At 39.7% G+C, this 16282-nt stretch overlaps 1 protein-coding gene across 4 annotated transcripts in view; it reads left to right on the top strand.

The window, feature by feature from the left end:
* The window catches only part of cyth1a (cytohesin 1a), a 75260-nt gene that overhangs the window by 41406 nt on the left and 17572 nt on the right, over positions 1–16282 (top strand). For 3 of the 4 annotated variants that reach the window (XM_056261930.1, XM_056261928.1, XM_056261929.1), the window contains exons 2-3: positions 10670–10752; positions 15866–15930. In XM_056261930.1, coding sequence (XP_056117905.1) covers positions 10670–10752; positions 15866–15930 — 148 coding nt within the window. Of the gene's footprint in view, positions 1–10276; positions 10296–10669; positions 10753–15865; positions 15931–16282 lie in introns of those variants that run through there. The other variant, XM_056261931.1, reaches the window with a different exon arrangement.

The following is a 16282-nucleotide window of genomic DNA, read 5'->3' as shown; positions in this document are numbered from 1 at the left end:
CGTATAACGGCCCTCTAAAGAGACTTGTCACCTTACATTGAACCCTGAAGAAGCATTCGTTACAGCTGAGGATCTTGGGAAACGCAGTGCAGTTTAATATCATTAACGTGTCTGTGACCTGACTGTTGAGTTGAGCTGCTGTGTTAAATAGGATGTTATTGATTTATTTCTCTCTCTCTCAGCTCTGCTCAGCTTCCTGTCTGTTGGTTATATGTGGCCGCCGTGGTCACGTGACTTCCTGTCTTGTGTTTATCAGGTGAAGAAGGGCATGTGGGATGTTGACCGTGTGTCAGTAGATGATGGAGAGATAGAGTACACTGATGTTTTTTTCTAATACATCTGTGACATGCTGTTTACGATCACAAAACATAATTTCAACCCTTCATCCCTCGGTTTATATAATCAAGTAAAAGTTGTTTACAATTACAGTAGAGGTCTGCGGGCAAGACATTGCATCAGAATTAAACATCTGTTAAACTGTGCATTGAGCAAAGTACACCCACAGGAATTACACCTGTAATGCAGGATTAGAGGTTCATCCACTTGATGATTTCATTGACTTTAGAGTCCCTTTAACAAATCTACAAGTTTTATGCCCCATAGACTTCCATTGTAAGTGCATTACTACACAATTAGCTTGTTTTTATAAGCTGACGTCACATCATGTTATGGAAACAAATGTTGGTTACATCGAATGCGTTGGGGTCAAATAGACACCCATTGATTTTCATGCAGTTTGCCAAAAATCAATCAAATTAAAGACGTGAAATACACGAGAACACATGAGAAATACATGGAATTTAAAGCTCAACGTTTTACTTGAAAACGAAGACCTGTCTTCTGAATAATCCATGGAGAATTCACCTGTTCACTCCTGGGTTTCTTCATCTGAGTTTCAAAGTGAACGGATTTGTATTTTCCGTACCTCAATAAGACTGTTGCAGAATTGAATAGAAGTGTAAAACCAATTTTAAGTGATCAAACCAGACATAACAACATGACAGGTTATTTTCACTTAATGCAATAAATACTACTTGCACTAAGTACAAATAATTTGCACCTTATTGTGCAAATAGTCCCTACATAGCCATGACCAAAAACAACAACAAAGTTGGATATTATTACTTTTTTATGTATTTTATATTTTTAGTCTCTGAAGCTTTTACATGAGTCTTGTGATTTTCATAAAGTTGAAGTATTAAAACAATACCCTTTATAAAGGTTAAAATATCATAAATATGCAGATTTAAAATATCAAAGCTGACTGAACACTGATGAAAATACTTCTTCAGAATAAATAAAAAAATTAAATTAAATTAAATCCTATTTTTTCATGGACAAGCTAATTTTTTACTCCGACCAGTAAATGTCCAAAGGACAAGCACATGAAAATAATAATAATAATAATAAACTTTATTTTATATAGTGCCTTTAAAAGTAGCATCTCAAAGCACTTTACATAAAAATAATGAAATTAGAAGGATACACATAACAGTCTAGGCAGTAAAAACTAAACAAGCAATACAAATAAAAAGCCAATATAATAACAAACACATTAATCACACGAATCACATAAAAGCCACCCTAAAAAAGTAAGTTTTAAGGGAAGATTAAAAAAGAGGGGGAAGAAAAAAGGCTTAATGTCGTGTCGAGCACTGCTAACGTTACGTTACTATTTACATGTACATGTGGCGTGAATCGGCCTCAATCAGGATTTGCAGTCATATGTGGTGTTTACTCATCAGATTTCTCCTGTACGCTTTGGTTTGCGCACATGAGCGGCAGGATGTTTACTCTGCAGAGCCTCAGGATGTTTGCTCAGCACATCGGCCGTGAGCTCGGGCCTTCCCCTCACAGCTCGCACATCAGATCTGCAGAGAAATCCTCCGGTGCCTCATGATGCTTTAGCTGGGCTGAGGATGAAAATAAACCGGTCCGCATTCCACACACAGGCCTTGAAACAAGCTCTTATTGTTGCCTGTGTTATTTCTGGCGGATGCCGGCTGCCTCGATCCCCTGGCTTTCACTCAGACCCGTGAGTCGTGTGATATTGAAAGCATGTGCGTGACACAGAACTGTGCCACCACCTCAGAGATCTGATTTAAGAGCCTCTCAGGACACACCGATTCCAGGAAAAGCATTTCAATGATGATCTCAGGCCTTGATCACTATGCTATTACAAGTCTATCGGATTAGATGAGCTTTATACAGTGGGATCAAAAATGACCATTGCAGTGCTACGTCAATGTTATATTCCCGTTATACTACTGAAATAGTGATGACACTGTGACTCATTGGCCTGAGTGAGACTGAGTGAGACATTTCCTCCCCTGCTCTCCTTCGTCATATGAACACAACACTTCATAAACCAGTATAATGTGGCTCTATGGTAATGTGGATACGAGTTACGATTGAGACCGAAAGGATAGCCTAGTTCACAAAAATAAAATTACAATTATGTCATCATTTAGGCTACTCACACTCATGTCACTCCAAACCTGTTTGAATTTCATTCTTCTGGGGAAGACAAAGGACAATATTTTGAAGAATGTTGGGAATTAAACAGTTTTGGTGACCATTGACTTCCATAGTCTCAAAATACCTTATTTTATGTTCCACAGAAGAAAGAGTCAAACAGGTGATGACAGAATTTAAATTGTTTGGGTTTACTGTCCCAGGTTAGTTTGTATGTCAGTGGGTGGTCTCTTCCTGAGAGTTTTTTTTACAGAATAATATGAAATGTGCATTGTGGACCAGATTTATTGCTGATGGTAAAGATTCTGGCTATATGAGACTAAATTTGCAACTGTAAAGAGACAAAAAACCTCATTGTCCTGTTGGTTGGTACTGCAACTTGGGCCAAGTAACAAGATCCCTCTTGTGGCCAGTGTATCTCCTTGATCCATGAGCAAATGTGAAGAAATTAGAAGTAGATGTCTGCAAGAAAGAGCAGAGAATGACCACTAGATGGGGCAATCCTTGTTTATGATGACATTAGGTCTGAGAGAGAAGGGAGGAGAGAGAGACGGAGTGTGGGATGGAAAGGACCGTCTGCACATGGACTTCAGCAGTGTGTGAAATGTGTCTTCCTCTTTCTCGGTCTGATGTAGCAAACATCTGTCTTTGTCATACTCGACTGCCAATTCTCACCTGGATGAGGTGTTTGGTTTGAGTTTACCTTTGGATAATGAATGAGAGAGTTTTGATGAGTGAGCAGAAGTGGACTGATATCAGGACGACATATACATTTCAATAAAGATTGCGGGAATCAGGTCAGTTCGCTTTAATACTGAAATGGCTACTTGGCAGGGTGTTGACACTTTTGTGATGTTTCCACGTTAGTGCGCCAAGTTACATTTTCTTTGCTGTGGAATGAATTGAAGTGCCTGTAATGTGAACTCTCTTACATGTTGAGTGGTTTGACTTTGATTGCAAACTGATAGATTATTTGTGGACTCGATAAAACTCTCTGCAAGTGTTGAGTGTTCACAGGACATGTGAGGTTAGTGGCACATGGCTTCTGCCTTCCTTCACGCAGTCATGTTTTCCTTTTCTGCTGCATCTAGCAGTCACTGGCTGACCATCAGCTTAAGAGATATTACATGTATAGGAGGAGCTTTAATTTGACTGGTTCGTGTTCAGATGGACAGAAAATAGGTGGTTGGCTTGAGCCTAGAATGATTCTGTGATACGCTGACAAGCTGTACTTGATTCCAGGCACTACAGGAATGTTTATTAAGTTTTTCAAGGGATTTCTGAAGCAATATTTAGTTGTAGCCAAACTCAGGCAGAAAAGCCCCATGAAGAAAGGCATTGTCTCATTTTATCTACAGCATAGTTGGATTGATTTATGGAGTTCAGTCATCAATTATCTGCCCACTATCATATCAGTGTTCATTCGCCAAGAAGTCCCACGCTGACCTTGGAAATGCTGCTGTCTTTTTCAGCAGGTCAGACCTGGTGCCCAGTACATTAAAGTGTGTCAAGTACTTTGAACAATGGCACAATACATCCAAGTGAATGCAGTTTCTCAGTATTTCTGTCGTGGGGTCAACCTTCCAGAGGTAAGGAATGTGCAATGCGTTACATTTTAGAAGTAAATATCCAAAGAAGATACAAAGTATTTGCCACATAAATCCTGAGGTGTGTCATTCTTACTATAGTAAACAGCTGCCACTAGTGCTCACAGTGGTACTCGCATTGATGATGCAAGTGTTTCACAGTTTAAAGTTACTGTCTGTGTGCGTTACAATAAGCACATTAGTTTGGAACGGCGTTAAAAGCCCCTGAAATAACCGAGATGGGAAAATGACGTCGCTTAGAGGTTCTGAATTTCGGTTTTGATTACTTTTCGATGAATCGTCCTGCCCTAGATTGAGGTGGAACTACGATTCGGCTAAAGCACACATGGTCAGACCGCCTAAGAGAAGTGCCTTTGACTGTAACCAGACTTGTTTCATTGAGTAAATGTTTACTGTCAGGCTGGCAGGACAGATGTGGCTCCTTTACAGAGACTTTGTGGTTTGCAAATCCTACTGAGGTGAATCAGCTGTATTTGAAAGATAAGATTGTCTCGAGAGAAGGACATAAAGGTGGAAAAAAGCAGAGACAGTGGAACAACAAAGGAGCAAGTTGAGGTGTAGTGGTTAAGGTTCAGCACTGGTGGGTTTCTGCTCCCCACAAAAAGTGAGCCATGAGCCACTATTTGAACAATCCGATTAGCCTAGCCAGCAAGTAAGTTGCCATTTACCACATTGCATCCATTCAAACTCTTGTAGGATTGCGGGGATCAGCTTGGATGAATGTCCAGTCCATCACAGGGCTAACGTCTTTGGATTGTTGGGAAAGTCCGAGTGCCTGAAGGAAACTCGCGAAACATGCCAACTTCACGTTCAGCCGGGGATCGAACCTGGGTTATTTACCTGTAGGGGCAGAGTCTACCTGTAGAGTTAAGGGTTGAGGGTCCGACAGCTTGTGTCCTGTTCTTTGGAGCCTTCTGGAACCTTCTTCTTTTTTTGGACCTGGGCTATAGTCACCATGGCACACCCAGGTTGGATCCAGTGGGATTGTCTGTAACTAGGGATGGGCAATTTTCAAAAATATTGCATTCGAATATTCGGGCTCATAAAAATCGAATATTCAAATATTTGTTTATTTAAATGACGTTTAACGAGAAAGACGTCATTTTTTTAAAGTTACGTTTTTCACCATTTTTCAACAAGCTTATGATTAGGCAATATACAAAACAAGCTTACAATATATGTTACAGTTTTCTTTTAGTGGAAATCGTTAAACAGTAGGCCTATGTGTAAACAAAAAAAATATAAAGAACAAAAGCATTTAAGCTAAAATGGAAAAAACGCCTAATAAAGCAGACTCCGCCAGATATCGTACAGAACGTACACATACACTAGAGTCAGCATATGATTACCATGTTTATATTTTTTCACGTTTATGTTGAGAAAAACAATAATATCCACATGCAGGGGCGCCGCCAGCAATTTATGCTCGAGTAAGAAAAGGCGCTGCGCTGACAGACGTTTCAGAGACACAAAGATAAAGGTGTTCTATGTTTCTAACAGCACTTCGCGTTTTCTGTTCTTAAACCGGTCTCCCTCAACGAAACTTAAAGGAAGATTATATCTCAAAATCATTTTGCTATTAGATAAGTTATCATCTCGGATCACGCTTACCTGCAGTCGTGAATGCAGTGATGGACACCAGCCTTTCCTCATTCACTGCTGTTTGGATTTCATGTGATTTCTCATTGTGGTGATGATATTATAACTCAGATTAATTAATTAATTTGATCAAAAGTAATTCCATTTTGTAAGATCATGTAGTAAGATCATTTTCACAATTTTCAAGTAATTGCAAACTTCGCGAGGCACTCCAAAACATCATGTGATCAAATACACACAACTTGTTAACACGCTCCACAGCGCCACCCAGTGCATTTAATTATAACTGCGAGTTAGTGCTTGGGATTTATCATGGATTCACTGCATTTACAGCCAGCAAAGCAACGTAGTAAAATTCGAATAGTATTTTATTTTTCGAATAAAAATTACAGATCGTAATATTCGAATATTGGTGCACACCCCTATCTGTAACATGCCCATAGTGGTGTTTTATGGTGACACTGCAGGACACTTTCCCTTGCTCCAGTCCCTGAGATGAATGTCTGTTAGCATGTACTTTCCATATCCAGCAGCTCCAGTTGTCTGTTGCCTTAGCAATGTAATTTTGTTACCGTTACTGATGGTCATTTATATTCCTACAATAATCAGGAATGAAATCAGAGCTCAGCTGATGCATTTCTCTGCAGCTCAGTCGTTGTATATTAAAGCTCTTGAGCTCTTGATAGAAGTGATGGTGTGGGCATATTTTTTGCTCCCTGGCTCCCGTAGGCACATGTTAAACTGGGTTAAATCTGAAGGAGGAGATCCTCAAGTATTAATGTCCTGACTTTGCGAGGAGAGTTGTCCAAAGGTTCTGGACGGAAAATAAGAGTGTGCCAATCCTGACAACATGGAGCTTGGGCTAGGTCTTCAAGGGTTTACTCAAGAGGCTCTCTGTAATTGTGGGTTGTGGTGCCTCTGCCATTAGGAAGGCCTTCACCCTACCATTCAATCCGAGCGATTATAGAGCTGCTTTTGTGACTGATCAGAGCAAAACACTCTTCACTCTTCACGGCTTAAATAGTCCCACAGAAACAGGTCAGGAAGAACTCCTGCTGCTGTAAGTGGAGAGATGTGAGCACGCACACTAAATATGTCAGCAAAAAAAGCACATGATAAACGAGGTCAATGAATAAGCTTGTTCTGGATAATACCCTGATCAAACCAGCTAAGCTGTGTTTTACAAATCCAGAACATGGGTGTGCAAGACGCAAGTCGAGAGATGCAGGTTTTGGCTCTTTGAATCTCTAGTTTCTGTTATCAGTCAGAGACATGTTGGTTTTCTTGGAATATGAACCTTTCATGTTTTCATCCCAATACCAAAAATTACGTTTCGTTTTTCGTACATAATCAACGTTTTTTCAATCAATGTAGAATTTCTATACCTGTGTGGAAGTGATAATGACTCTTTTATCTGCTAAATACAGACTACTTCATTATAAAGAAAAACTTCCCAATGCCACTTAGATAGAGTGCCACAAGACATTAGTATAATGGCCCTTTGTCGGTTAATCGGTTAATCTTCAACACTCGGAAATGCATGACTGTAATGCTTCCAGTGTCTTCTGCTTCTAGATATTTGACAAAACAGTCCTCTATGCTGCTTGATATAGGCCTAGTGCATACCTGAGAATTTTAATTTATCACAATCATAGACATACTGGTTTGTAGCACAAAGAGTTTTACGGTTTACTGCACTTTGTTATTCTTCTAGTGATTCACCTTAAGCGGATATTCAGAAGTCTTGCACGTTCACAGAAGACGGCTTACTTCCAGGTTGCAAAATAAGGTGGACGGGGACAGAAAGAAGGGTTTTGTTTGTGACTGGTCTCTCTAGCTGTGTGTGTGGGTTCATGTGTGGGATGTTGTAGCATTAGCATGTGTGGGTGATTCTGATTAGCAGCCCACTGACTGACTGTTGCACTGACATTACTCAATTTCAGACCTGATCTGATCATGCAGCCAACAAATTTTGAGATTGACTCATTTATCAGTTTTGAGCTGCAGCAGATAGGCTAGCTGTTGATAGGTTGTGCTACTTGTGTCTTAATTCAAGTCAAGTGATTTGAAAACATAGTGCTTTTTATATTGTCTAACTAGGCATGCATTAATGATTCGTAATTGAACAATGGCATTGGGATGCCGGGATCAATAGTTTAAAAAGCTTGTATAGTGTGGCATAGTGGACAACAACCGACGGTGAAGCTCACGACGTCATGACAGATATACTAGCATGTTTCATTTATTTCAATCCTCATCTATGACGTTGACCAATAGGAGCACAGAAGCTCCTCCATACACAGCTTTCAAACATGGCGAAACCAAAGAGAGATGATGGTATTGGTCCTGCTGGGTGGAATTATGCAATGGAAGCAATACTCCTGCATTTGATGTGTTTCCTCGAGGGACGACCACGAAATAAATACTGGAGAACGATAGCAGAGACGCTTAAAGCGTTAGTTCACCCAAAAATGAAAGCTCTGTCAGTATTTACTCACCCTCATGTTGTTCCAACCCCGTAAGACTTTCGTTCATCTTCGGAACACAAATTAAGATATTTTTGATTAAATCTGAGAGCTGGATCACTCCTCCATAGGCTTCTTAAGGGATCGAAACTGGCCGGCCCAAAAGTTATGAAAGACATCGTTAAAATAGTCCGAGTGACTACAGTGGCTCAACCTTAAGTTTATCAAGCGACGAGAATACTTTTTGTGCGCAAAAAAACAAATAAAAATAACGACTTTATACAACTAATCATTTCCTTCTCTGTTGGCCTTGAGATTTCACGTAGTGAAACTACGCAAAGCTTCTAGGTTGTACGTCACGCATCACACACATGACCAGCGTCGGCCAATAGTGAGCCTACGTGTGAGTGACATGCAAGAAGCTTTGCGCAATATCACTACGTGAAATATCACGGCCATACAGAGAAGGAAATGATTAGTTGAATAATGTCGTTATTTTTGTTTGTTTGTTGCGCACAAAAAGTATTCTCGTCGCTTGATAAACTTAAGATTGAGCCACTGTAGTCACTCGGACTATTTTAACGATGTCTTTCATAACTTTTCTGGGCCGGCAAGTTTCAATCCCTTAAGAAGCCTATGGAGGAGTGATCCAGCTCTCAGATTTAATCAAAAATATCTTAATTTGTGTTCCGAAGATGAACGAAAGTCTTACGGGGTTGGAACAACATGAGGGTGAGTAATTACTGACAGAGTTTTCATTTTTGGGTGAACTATCCCTTTAAGCAAACCAGAAAGTACTGGAATTAGTATTAAATAGGCAAGATGCCAGCGCCATGTTGGGACATTGGCGGCTTCACTTTTCTAAAATGGAAGGTGTTTCGTACATCTTTTTTTACAGTCTTATGTCCACAAATCACTATAATTTAGGAGTCATAATCTGACACAGTGACTTTCGAAGCAGACAAAAATATTGTGTAGTCTGAATGCGGCATAAGAGCAAGTCTGAGCAACTTTTGGCAAGGAAAGAACTTCATAAGATGTTTAGGCAGCGCCGGGAAAGAACCTGTGTGGGGAGTCCATCCTACTCTGGCATTGCAGTGAATTCATTTTCTTCATGTGGGTTTCTCGAGAAAAGCGAACACTGAGCTCTCTCTCTCTCCACCTCGCTTCATTGTTCACTGCTGGAGGAGGCAGAACTGTGTGTTCGAGGGGTTTTCCATCATCCAACTCCAGCATACGTCAGGTGGTTCACCAGATCTTTCCCTCGGACTCTCAGAACTTACGAGGGTTTTTACAGCGTTAAATAAAGAGTTTCTTTTCAAATTAGCTTTTATTCATTTTGTGCAGTATTACGTTGGTGACTAAATTGCTTTTTAGGTCATAAACTTCCCTTCTGATGTTGAGAAAATAGACATAATTCCAATGTGTGTTTTTTTTAGAGTACAACTTTTTCTCATGGAAATATTTGGTTCCCATAAATCTGGGTGTTTTGTCTCTGTTTCAGTCATTAATGTAGAAAATCTAGTTTGTAATTGACTATATATTTGTAACATTAAGTTTTTCCCTAAAATCCACTTGTGTTATATAATGTGATCTCAACCAGGACCAGGGTTGAGAACTACTGTTTAGAGAAATGTATGTAGGCCTAAATACCTGTTATGAGTCCCTAACCTCCACATATTGGCATCGTTCACACACTGTAATGTGTCCAGGAGGGTAAGCTGCTGAATGGACTCAATAAGTGGTGATAAAGTGTTAAAGTTTAATGATTTTGGTTGGACTGGGGACTTAATGAAACTGAGTTTTGAATGTTACAGTAGGAAAATTCAATTTCACTCTTATTTCACGTGCATGTGTACGTATTTCATAGGGATTTTGTGCTGTGAGGTGATGAGCGTTTGTTCCCGGCACCCTCACAGATGGGGTTTGAAACAGTGATGGGTTGCCATGGTTACAGGAGGATGCTGTGAGTGAGATCTCACAGTCACATGGTGAATAAAAGTTTGTGCCTGTGATTGAGGCGGCTGGCCAGAGAGCACTAAAGCCCATTTCTGTGATGCTGGAGGCGTCGTTCCGGCTGGTTTGTCGGGCTACTGCGACTTGATTGATTTGTGCTTTATCTTTTGGATCAGTTTGAGGACATCTGCAAGTATTTACGGATCTCTTTATTTCCTTGTGCCACTGTGCTTGGTGTCTCTTGCACATTTGGAGTAGTTTTCCTCATGATCATCCGATATCACAGTGCATCACAATATTTGTGACAAGGAAATCAGGCCTGGTTATTGTTTCTTTTCAGTCATTTGTTGGTTATTGATGCGTGTGTGCTTGTAAAGATGCTACTGGGTAATATGGTGTCCTATCGATTCTGTTTACAGTCTTTTCGTTCACTAATCTGTCTTCATTTCACCTCTTATATCATCACTAAAATATTATCAGACCAATGTTTAATATTTCTTCGGTTCAAAGTAAGCCTAGGTCACTGGCTTTGACAAAAAAAACTTTTTTTTTTCATCTCATTCTCAGTGCCTGACGACCTCACGCCTGAGGAGCAAAAGGAACTGGAAAACATCCGCCGCCGAAAGCAGGAGCTGCTGGACGACATTCAGGTAATGAAGACTTTATTCAACTCTAACTTCTAATATAAGGCGTGACTGACTTCTGAATATTATCACAATATCACGCATGGATTTGACTGGCTTATTCATTTAATAATCTACAGTTCAGGGCTCCAGATTTCGACCAAATTGAGCATTTTGCTACCTTTTTTTCCCACCGGTGCGACTAAATTTTGTTAGAGGTCGCATTGGTGCCACCAGCACGTTGGCCAAATATGTTTATGTTGCATATGGATGTGGAAACCTTCTCGTTTGAGATGCGCAGCGCTGACAGTTTATCAGCTCGGATCAATATTAGAGAGTAGCACGAGCTCAGAACAGGTTTACTCGCAGGCCGATCACGCGACACCGTAACTACTCATCGTTTGAATTCACCGAAGAATAAATAACATCGAGATCTAGTGGGAAGCATTTAAATTCGGCACTGAGTTATGTTATAAACCATAGATATCCGATGAAACAGCACTGATTGAAAGGCTTTTCAATCCACAAATCATAAACATTCACCATGCAGCAATGTAGCGATGCTAACTGTAACCATGGTATTGTGGCAGAATGTTTTTTTTTTTTACATCATCTCAGGGTTCGTACTAGGGATGGGCATTTTTCAAAAATAATGCATTCGAATATTCGGGATCATAGAAATCGAATATTCGAATATTCGTTTAGCCTATTTAAATGACATTTAACGAAAAAGACGTTATTTTTTAAGTACATTTTTCAAAAAGTTTTTGTCACCATTTCTTAACAAGCTTACGATTAGGCAATACACAACAAGCTTACAATATATGTTAAAGTTTTCTTTTAGTTGAAAACATTAAACAGTTGGCCTATGTGTAAACAAAATATAAATAACAAAAGGATTTAAGCTCAAGCAGCGCGAGCGGAAGGAAAAACGCCTAATAAAGCAGACTCCGCCAGATACCAAACAGAACGTACACACACACTCGAGTCAGCATGATTATCGTGTATATTGTTTCACGTTTATGTTGAGAAAAACAATAATGTCCACATGCAGGGACGCCGCCAGCAATTTATGCTCGAGTGAGAAAACGCGCTGCACTGACAGACGATTCAGAGACACAAACGGTCACGGTGTTATAAGTTTCTAACAGCAATTTTTGTTTTCTGTTCTTAAACCTGTCTCTCTCAATGAAACTTAAGGGAAGTATATGTCTAAAAAATAATTTTGCTATTAGATAAGTTATCATCTCTCGGATCACGCGCGCTACAGCTGCGCTTACCTGCAGTCGTAGTGATGGACAGCTGTCTTTCCTCAGTCGCCTGCTGTTTGGATTTCATGTGATTTCTCATTGTGTTGATGATATTATAACTCAGATTAATTAATTCATTTGATCAAAAGTAATTCCCTTCTGTAAGATCATTTAGTAACATAATTTTCAACTAGTAGTCTAATTCCAAACTTCGCGAGGTAGCCGACGACGACATTATGTGATCAAATACAAACAACTTGTTAAACACGCGCCACAGCGCCACCCAGAGGATTTAGTTATAACTGCGAGTTAGTGCTTGGGATTTATCAGGGATTCACTGCATTTACGCCCAGCAAAGCATTTAGGCTACGGCTTCATAAATTCGATAAAATTCGAATAGTATTTTATTTTTCGAATAATAATTACAGATCGAATATTCGAAAATTCGAATATTCATGCACATCCCTAGTTCGTACAACCTTTTAAGAGTGAAATGTAAGCACTTTATGGGCTTTCAAGTGCTTTACCCTTTTTTCCCAGCACTTCAAAGCTCAAAATATGATCCAATTTTAATATTATTTTGTAGTGTGATGATTTATAAAACTTGAAGTTTTAGTTTCCTACATCTTCAAACTTTATGGCAAGGAAACACTTTTATTTAAAAAAAGAAAAACATGAAATTACCACTATAACCAGTAGATGGCGGCAGAGGAACACCATTTCCACTTCCTGTTAGAAGGAAAAAAGTCGCAAGAAAAACAAAAAAATTTCTTCAATTTGTGACTTATTTACTAATTTTACATTCATTTTATAATCGCTGAAGCTGTCGGTCAGTTCGGTGTGATACTATAAAAGAACAATGGCACATTTAATAAGAGTGGAATATTTACTGTTGTTAATAATGATAGTTCATTTTAAGTGCTTTACTGTCAAATAAACAAACAGGTATTAAGTCTATATTTGGATCTGTGTATTTAATCACTTTGTGTGAAGCACATTGTAGATAAAAAATATACAGTAACAGAGAAAAAAAAAAAAATTAGTTTATATTATTACTTAATCTTATCCCACAGCTGCTATTTAAGATGAGAAACTGTTTTATTCTGAAATAACACTCTAAAAAATGCTGGGTTGTTTCAACTCAAATTTGGGTCAAATATGGACAAACCCAAATGTTGGGTTAAAAATGCCATTCAAAAATGTACAGTTGAAAGTTAAAGTTGGGTTAAAAATGTAAATTACATTTTTAACCCAACATTTGAGTTTGTCCATATTTGACCCAAATTTGGGTTAAAACAACCCATCATTGTTTAGGGTGAATAGTAACTTTAGGAATCTAAAAGTATTTGTGGAATAAGAATTTGACTTGTAATTCACCAAGTATGAACACAGTTAGTCCAAAAAGGAAATGACTCAAGCTGACAGGAACAGGGTGGAATTGTTTAGAAAAGGACTCTCACACATGAGCCAAACACTGATCACTTTCAGCTCTACTATTATAACACTGTCGAATGGACTTGATCTGTCAGTACGCTGACCTCCAGAATACTATATACTTACTTAAAATTCCTTTCGTTTTCCATGGGACTGTATAATTTCCTAGCACACTCCGTTTATATTGTTAACCAAACTAAGACAATTTCCCTCCCCCTTTGCAAACCGAATTTCTACATCTTGAGGTCTTCTGACAAAAGTGGTTCTGTTCTCGAGGCAGTTTTCCTTTGGGAGGACAAACGTCTGAGGAATGTGGGGTTTCTCTGGTTTTGGGAAAACAAAAACAGGCTTTCCTTTGCTAGTGAATTAGAAACAGGAGAAATAACTTGAGCTTGACAAACACTTGAGAGTGGATTTCACCACCATACAGCTGAAAATGAAAAACTCTTCATTGGGTGACCTCAGGACCAGCCCGGCTCCAGACCGTCACTAAACTCTTGGCAGAAGAGACAGGCCTGTGTCATAAAACCATTAATCTCTCCAAAGACATGGTCAAATAATCCAATTTCGATGTCTGTAGTCTTTACTTGGGGCCGTTCTCCAGTTGTCCTCCTCTAATGTCATGTATCAAACAGAGCAGTCTAGAGCAAACGATTCATCCGCTGGAATTAGATTTGAGCCGTTAATGTCAGGCCTCGTGGGGTGGGACAGGACGCATGCAGAGAGGGCCAACATACTCTCTCTTGCTTCTTTCTCACTGCCATCCACTACTAGGTTTAAAAGATATAACCAGTTTAGATGGAAAGGATCTCAAACTGACTAGCTGAAGATTTACTGTAGCTAAACCCTTTAATAGACATTGCACTTCCTTACGTCCGCCGTACTCTCGCTAGGGATGTGACGGTGAGGATTTTTTCACACCGGTTAATCGACGTGTTACAACACCGGTAATACCGGTATCACCGGCGGGGGCTTTTAAATCGCTAATTTAAAGGCACATGTAAAATGCGCGCGTTTGCACGGGCATGCATATTGGTGGTCGTGCGGAGCAACACTGTTTTGTTATTGTGCGCTGAATTGCCGCTCATTTGAAAACGAAACTACTTTTTTTTACATCGCTTATAAAAAACTTGTGCAGCAGTGTGCACTTCACTTTCACTTATACATTAGCGTCAATTCATCCTTCGCAGGGAGTTTGATGTGATCTGACAAATCAAAATCCATCATTTTTGTCCGACAAAGCAGTCAGGAGAGTAGTAGTTTAGTAGTCTAGATTAGTAGATTAACGTCGGTGGATTTGAACTTGTCTTTAACTGAGGCTATCTCTCACGACACAATGGAGCCACAAAACGGTAGGCCTATTGTTTAATTTTCTTTGACTGACCAAATTTGAAAGTTGAGACTTTGTTTCATATTAAATATTACCTGCTCGGTCCTGTCTGTCAGCACGTACAGTGTCCTTATAGGCTACGTGAGTTGCACGTATAAAATTAAGTTAACGAACAACCTCGATCCATCAGGAAACGCCATAGGTCGCTGAATTTCACTGCGCTTCATGAAGAGTTTTTCTTTTGCGTGAAGAAGCCGTTCGCCGGAGATGTGTTAAAGATAGCAGTGCATTCATGATCATTAGGCTACCGGTGTAATAATCCTCCTGGCTCCGGGTCTGAGTGAGTCATTTACTCTATGACCTTTGTTCTTTGATTAACTTTAATGACACTTTAAGACCAGCTGCTGACAGAGACGCGATCGACACGCGTCCCATTTTCTCACAAATCTCTACGTTAATTTAAGACTTTATTTAAATCATTTAAGACTGCTCTTATGAGGACACTCGACAAAACTGACATTTTGGCATAATTTGTGTGTGTTATGGTTTGTTCAAGGCCGAAAGAGAACCCTATACTGACGCGCATCTTTTCTGTGGGTCGCGCGTTAAATATATAAATATATGCCTATATTCCTTTTTTTTTTTTTTTTTTTGGTGTCGCGGTGGACAAGTGATGAAACCGGTGTTACACCGACTACCGTAGCAAGCCTAACTCTCGCCATCTCTGAAAAGCCAAGCTTATGTTGGTTCTTGTTTTATTACAAGCTCTGTCGCGATCTCTTTTTACCAGCAGACTCTCCTCTGTTCAGCGTCTTTTCTTTTTAAACGGGTGATTCCCGAAGGTTCGAGATTAAGTAGCTCCATGTCAACCATTCTCGCTTATTGCCACTCCCGCACGCGTAAAAGTCGCCGGATCTACTTTTCTCTATTTACAGATTGTATGAAAAGTACTTGCTGCTGGAAAATTCCATTTTAGGACACCGTGTTTCTTGTTTGGGTTACTGTTTCACTCACAACACAACTCCAGACACGTGTGTGTGTGTGTGTTGTTGTTTCATTTCTCATCTGTATTGACCACTATGGTGTGGCGTTATTATTTGAACCCTCTCATGTCCTGTTACCACAGCGTCTGAAGGATGAGATCGCCGAAGTGACCAGTGAGATTGAGAACCTGGGCTCCACCGAGGAGAGGTGAGTGGACGTCGCGTCACACACTTACTCATACACACTTCATTTACACTTTGTGAGTCATGCGTGAGGTCAAATCTGCCTAGCATTTTAGCTACACCATCTTCTTGAATGTCAACTCATCCTATTTTAGTGGAATCTGTTCAACTATTCAAGTAAATGTAAGTGACAGTAGGGAAGTTTCAGAGATCTTGCTGAGGAAACACTGTCAGTGCTTTTTATAAGTGTTGTTCAAAATGAGAACCAAATTGTGATTCCCAATCCCAGGTGGTTTCCACAAGACCTCTTTGCTCAATGCAGTAGTAGTTTCAGTTTTGGGTCCATCAGCCAGAGATTATGAAGTATATGAAATAAA

This window comes from Rhinichthys klamathensis, unplaced genomic scaffold (assembly GCF_029890125.1).
Source record: "Rhinichthys klamathensis goyatoka isolate OS25496 unplaced genomic scaffold, OSU_Roscu_1.1 h1tg000189l_1, whole genome shotgun sequence".
NCBI lineage: Eukaryota > Metazoa > Chordata > Actinopteri > Cypriniformes > Leuciscidae > Rhinichthys > Rhinichthys klamathensis.
The sequence above is the reverse complement of the archived record's forward strand: the minus strand, read 5'-3'. Positions and strand labels throughout refer to the sequence as shown.